The sequence below is a fragment of the Tenebrio molitor genome, chromosome 9 (assembly GCF_963966145.1).
Source record: "Tenebrio molitor chromosome 9, icTenMoli1.1, whole genome shotgun sequence".
NCBI lineage: Eukaryota > Metazoa > Arthropoda > Insecta > Coleoptera > Tenebrionidae > Tenebrio > Tenebrio molitor.
The window spans coordinates 3,042,554-3,048,708 of NC_091054.1; the positions used below are offsets into that span (position 1 = coordinate 3,042,554).

The 6,155-nt window shown below is 33.0% G+C and overlaps 2 protein-coding genes across 3 annotated transcripts; one reads left to right on the plus strand and one right to left on the minus strand.

The window, feature by feature from the left end:
- Nucleotides 1-1,408: 1,408 nt before the first annotated feature.
- Nucleotides 1,409-3,313, plus strand: LOC138138775 (terpene synthase-like). 2 transcript variants are annotated; one of them, XM_069058828.1, is made up of 7 exons: nt 1,409-1,539; nt 1,595-1,755; nt 1,809-1,953; nt 2,000-2,120; nt 2,179-2,318; nt 2,374-2,476; nt 2,597-3,313. In XM_069058828.1, exons 1-7 carry the CDS (start codon nt 1,477-1,479, stop codon nt 2,815-2,817), a joined length of 954 nt encoding a protein of 317 aa, XP_068914929.1. In that variant the 5' UTR covers nt 1,409-1,476; the 3' UTR covers nt 2,818-3,313. The 2 variants fall into 2 exon arrangements, with proteins under 2 accessions (XP_068914929.1, XP_068914928.1); XM_069058827.1 differs by having other exon boundaries at nt 1,439-1,542.
- A 141-nt stretch (nt 3,314-3,454) lies between these two features.
- On the minus strand, nt 3,455-5,595 carry LOC138138776 (terpene synthase-like). The gene is made up of 7 exons (XM_069058829.1): nt 4,959-5,595; nt 4,750-4,913; nt 4,558-4,696; nt 4,387-4,507; nt 4,198-4,337; nt 3,766-3,850; nt 3,455-3,707 (listed from the first exon to the last, which is right to left on the minus strand). The coding sequence occupies exons 1-7, from the start codon at nt 4,977-4,979 to the stop codon at nt 3,502-3,504; spliced, it is 876 nt and encodes a 291-aa protein (XP_068914930.1). The 5' UTR covers nt 4,980-5,595; the 3' UTR covers nt 3,455-3,501.
- Nucleotides 5,596-6,155: the final 560 nt, after the last annotated feature.

Below are 6,155 nucleotides of genomic sequence, written 5' to 3' on the forward strand. Positions count from 1 at the left end.
TATTCCAACTGCCCATTTAATACATAGTACTGCAAGGACGTTTAACGCCGCGAATTATGTTCTACTGAATGAAATGAAGAATCTTCTTGATATTCAAGAACAAAAGGTACTGCGCTAATTCCTCATAAATATTTTTAATGAATCTGTTTAAGGTTATTGACTATTTCATAGAACTGGGACTTGAATTGTTTAGAGGGCAAGGAATAGAGATTTATTACAGGGATCAATTTATCTGTCCCACAGAAAGCGAGTACATTGAATTTATTGGTGGAAGTACGTTGCAGGAACATCCTTTTATTTCAATGACACTTAAACTATTCTTTTGCAGAATCTACCAGTACCTTAATATTTGCTGTTCGACTCTTGCAACTATTTAGCAACAATAAAACAGATTTCAGCGTTCTGATACAAAAATTGTCAGTATTTTGTCAAGTTTACAACGACTACTTAAGTCTCCATTCCAAGAAGGTAAAATCTACAACACTCTATAATCTATGTTTCTTCACCTTTCCATTTTATTTAGTATTCAACACTTAAAACTTTTTGCGACGATGTCACCGAAGGAAAATTCAGCTTCCCAGTAATCCACGCCATTCAGAGTCAACCCGACGATGATGAAGTACTAAGTATCCTTCAAGCTGTTGAGAATTTCTGGAGCTTTAGAATAATTGTAAAAATTGTGTGATTGTTCTTCTGCATGTTTCTAAAAATTGTGTTATTCTTGTAAACTTAACTAACAAAATTAGATATACTGAAGCAGAGACCTACAGATATTGAGATTAAAAAGCGTTTTGTAAGTCTACTTGAAAAATTTGAAAGCTTCAAATATACCAGAAAAACATTAGAAAAACTGAGGGATGAAGCCGTCGAAGAAATGAATAAGTTTGGAGGAAACTCACGCATGGAAGACATTTTAACAATTGTTCTGAATAATTTGGAAACCGAAATTTATTACGAATGCTTTTAATTCGAATTGTGGATATTGTTGTTTTGGATATTATATGTATTTTCTTTTATAAGAACATTATATTGTTAGATTGGGATTAATTACATGAGAAAGGAGTCTCTTGTACATAATCTGCTAAAAATATGTCTTTATACGTCATCAAGATAGATTTGATAGATTCTGTAGATTCCCTTCATGAAAGATTACTTTATATCATCGACGACAACAATCAGAAGCGTAAGGTTAATAACATTTGGCACTCACTGACACTTTGTACACTCCGCTCAATAATGTCAGGGTTTACTTGTTCCATTTCAGCGCGAATTCTCTGCCATAAATCTTCTAAATTGTTTGGTCTATTAAATTGAACCTTCGATTTTAAATAAACGCCAAAAAAAATATTTGCTTTGCGTAAATAAAGTGTATTGATAATAAAATAGAAGTCATCGTGTTAACAACGAAACTTACTTTAACAAGTACCTGCGTAATGCGTCATTTACGTAAATTTATTTCAAATCAGTGCCAACAGAATGGTTGAACAAGAAGTACATACATCTTTTCCTGCCAAAAACGTTGATCCAGATGAAGACGAAGTCGTTAATAAAGTTAATTCTTTTATTTTAACAACTTCATACAACTTTTTTTCAGATTTTGGTACACCCATTTTCGCACCTCACGCAAAAAGGATTCGATTCTAAAAATGTATTGTCAAAATTGTGGCGCGCTTTTAACCAGTGGTTAAATGTACCAAAGGATAAATTAAGACCTGTAGCCAACATTTTGGATAGATTGTACTGTGCTTCCCTTTTGTATAAGTCTTTGATAAACGGTAATTTGTATAATTATCTTTGTTAAATTTTAGAGGGGACGACGTGGAGGATGATTCAGAACTTCGTGGTGGTATTCCAACTGCCCATTTAATATATGGTACCGCAAAGACGCTTAACACCGCAAATTACATTGCATTAGTTGAAATGAAAAAGCTTCTTGGTGTTCAAGAACCAAAGGTACTAGTGTAATTGTTCATAAATATTTCTAACGAATCTGTTTTAGGTTATTGATTATATTATAGAACTAGGACTTGAATTGTTTAGAAGCCAAGGAATGGAGGTTTATTACAAGGATCGATTTATCTGTCCCACAGAAAGCGAGTATATTGAGTTTACTGGTGGAAGTAGGTTACAGAAACATCATCACATTATTGCAATATCACTTATACCACTCTTTTGCAGAATTTGGTAGTCTTTTAACATTTTCAGTGCGACTCCTGCAACTATTTAGCAACAATAAAACAGATTTCAGCGTACTGATACAGAAATTGTCACTCTTTTGTCAAATTTACAACGACTACTTAAGTCTCCATTCCAAGAAGGTAAAATCTACGACACTCTATAATCTTTGTTTCTTCACCTTTCCATTTTATTTAGTATTCAACACTTAAAACTTTTTGCGACGATGTTACTGAAGGAAAATTCAGCTTCCCAATTGTCCACGCCATTCAGAGTCAACCCGACGATGATGAAGTACTGAGTATCCTTCAAACTGTTGAAAATTTCTGTAGCTTTAGATTAATTGTAAAAATTGAGTGATTGTTCTTCTGCATGTTTCTGAAAATTGTCTTATTCTTGTAAACTTAACTAACAAAATTAGATATACTGAAGCAGAGGACTACAGATATTGAGATTAAAAAGCGTTTTGTAAGTCTACTTGAAAAATTTGGAAGCTTCAGATATACCAGAAAAACATTAGAAAAACTGAGGGATGAAGCCGTCGAAGAAATGAATAAGTTTGGAGGAAACTCACGCATTGAAGACATTTTAAGAATCGTTTTGAATAATTTGGAAACTGAAGTTTATTACGAATGCTTTTAATTCGAATTGGGGATATTGTTGTTTTGGATATTATATTTTGTTTGAAGGTGTAGTACATATCATGTACAGGGTGTTTTTTAGATGCTTGTACAAAAAAAGACTGGTAATAGGTGAGGATGAGTAGAACTCGTACACAAAAAAATGATCTAACAAAAGTCTTCGTTTTCGAGATAAAAATTAAAAAAATTAAATTTTGATTAAAATTATCAGTACGCTACTGAATTAAAAGTAATTAAACAATTTTGTTGAATTTTTTTCATAGCATTGTTGGGTTGCTATGTTTTACCTTATTGGTTACAATTGTTGTATCTGTGGCGTAGAATGTGCATGGACAGGGTTAGTTTATCGGTTTTATATTAAAAAAAAATGGTTTTCTGAACTCTTTAGAATCTCCTGATGGTCCAGGTTTTTTTTTGTACTAACATTTAAAAAACACCCTGTATATTGTTAGATTGGGATTAGTTACATTGGGAAGAATATAAAAACTTGTTCCGGACATTTTGTTGATTTTCTCTTGTCTGTATTTTTTCTATTATTGTCCTATTTTACACCACACCACAAGAAACATTACTTTTTAATACTATTATAATGATGGTTTGGTAAGAAATCGATATAATTATTTATACAAGACAAAATAAATGATTAGTGAGATTTTTATTAAACAAGTCATTAAATTTATACATTTTACAAAAATGTATCCATTTGAGAAAGGGCACTTTCGATGAGTTGCAACATGTAGGGATTTTCGTCAAACTTCTTCATTTCTTCATAAATTTCATCTCTAAGTTGCAATATCTTTTGCTTGGTATATTCAAAACTACCGAATTCTTCCAACAAAGTTATTACATACATTCTCATCTCTTTTCCAACACATTTTTGTTTCAATATATCTAAATTTATGTCAAGGCTGAATTATTATTCACTCAGAGAAAATTAACCAAAGGATACTGATAATTTGGGTGTCACCAGGATGACTTTGAATAGCATGGATAATTGGAAATGTGAAATTTAGTGGCTTGCTGCTCAATACGTTCTAAAAACGAAAAAAAAAAAAAGTTATTTAACAGCTTATTATACTTTTTGTCTAAACACCGTTCACGTTGTTTTGGCATAATGGGAGGCCATGAGTTATTTTTTTAACGTTGGACACACTGTTTGATTTCCGTCACTAAAGTGCCTGACATGCGGACTGATCAAAATGAACATAATATGTTGCGCGATGTCTTCTATTGCAAACTAGTAAAACTGACAACAATGCGCTAGATATGGACGCTATTTATAACCTCAAACTTGGAAAAACATAACATAATTAAACAGACAGCTTCTTTACTACCAAATTAAATGCAGAATGCCAAAACAACGTGAATGCATTTTAATTACCTCATTTGTAGACAGTACAACATAATCTTCATATATTTGAAAAAACTGAGCAAGAATATCTGATAATTTGCTAAAATTCCATGTAATACTGCTAAATAACTGCATTAATTGAACTGTAAGTTGATAGATACTTCCTCTTTCTACGATCCAAACTCTTAAAGAATTAAAAACAGCACTTACCATACTTACTGCGAACACACATTTGTTTATATTCTTCTTCTGTAGGACACTGACAAAAGTCTCTCCAGTAAATCTCCAACCCTTGACCTCTATGAAACTGCAGCGTTTGTTTTATGTAAATGGGGGCAGCCTAAAACCTGAACTGAACAAGATTCTTTACAAAATAACATAATTAATTACCTTGGAATAATCCAGGTCAAAACACTTCTCCAAGGCGGTGCAAATTGCATAATTGGCTGCATTTATGTCAGCAGCAACAGTGTCGTCTTGATGTATTTTAGTTCTGGAGGACCCGGACAAATTTTGTAACTCGTCTAACCTAGATCCAAATATTTGTAAATAATAAATAAATACATTCTAATGAAAGAATACATGAAGCGAGACGTATCTACCAACTTCCATATTTCTTCAGTTGCGATACATTTTTCTTTGGGAATTTTCATCCAGAAATTGTAAGCTTGGATCACTTTTCTCATGACGTTGGTGACGTTTACTCTTGGGACTTCATTTGCGCGAGTATAGGATAAGAACAGTATCTAAAGAATAATAATAGAGAATAATCGAAACATTTTTACTTGTACCTCTTCTTCGGTTTTCGACATCGTGCGAGTTTTCACAGTGGTTTTGACTGCTAAGTGAATTATTTTATAAATATGTAAGTGTTGTAGAGGGGAAAAACAAATCAGAGCAGGCGTTGCAAATTATTATCAGTCATGACGTAGCGTCTTGTTCGGGATGAAATTAAATTAAACTGGGTGAATTTAAAATGTTTAACCACATCTTCGGTTTCTTCACTTATTGAAGATACTATGGCTTAGATTTTATGATGCATTTCAATTTCACCCTGTATAAACGCCATGAATAATTGTGTTTATTTGTTGTTTCAGAATTGAATTTTGGTAAAAAAGTAGATGTCCGTGGTGTCTGCACCTCGTTGTAACAAGTTATTAAATATTGATAAAAAATTGTTTGCAACATCAAATGTCATTTAATAATTATTCGTCGAGACCAAATTCACATTAAAATTTTTTGCTTTCTTTTCAACGTAGATTGGCCTGACATAAATATTATGGGTCCTAGGTACTTAGGTACCTAGAAGGACTCGGAAAATCCAATAATCCATTTGTTATTGAATGAGTAAAAATTCCTGGTACACATTACAAAATTTTCACTAGGGACCATCAAGCTGCAAACGTTAGGAACGTGACCAACAGACCAAAATCAGGTATTTTATTTACGGCATCTTCACGGACAAGACATAAACGGTCATAAACCGTTGTAAGGGGCAATCGGCATCTAATGACCTTCTCATTTGGTCATTATGTTTTTGAGCAGTTTAAAAATCGCGGTGAAATTTGCAGCGCTGCCAATACCATCAACCTTAAAAACGCAAATAACACTAAAGTAGTTCAAGTAGTTCCAGGGGGGTATAACTGAGATACATGACCTTGAACATTAATTGACGCAAGCTCCATCTATACCTAGTCCACGAAACTTACGTATTGTTTAGTCAAGATACAGTTTGGCCTTGCAGTTTTGGTTCAGCAAACAAAAGCTGGCTCAAGGGTCATGCGCACGGGTTATGCGTCCCACGCCTAGATGTCCAACGTCCGTGATAAATAGCCAGTCGTCATTATTTGTGTAATTTTATTATAATATTAAAACAGTGTTTGTAATAATCATTATTTCAAAAATCATAGGCGTTGTTAGTTAATAGTCCTAATACACATTGTTGCTACATTATTACCACATGAACCTTGGTACTTTATAATTAATCG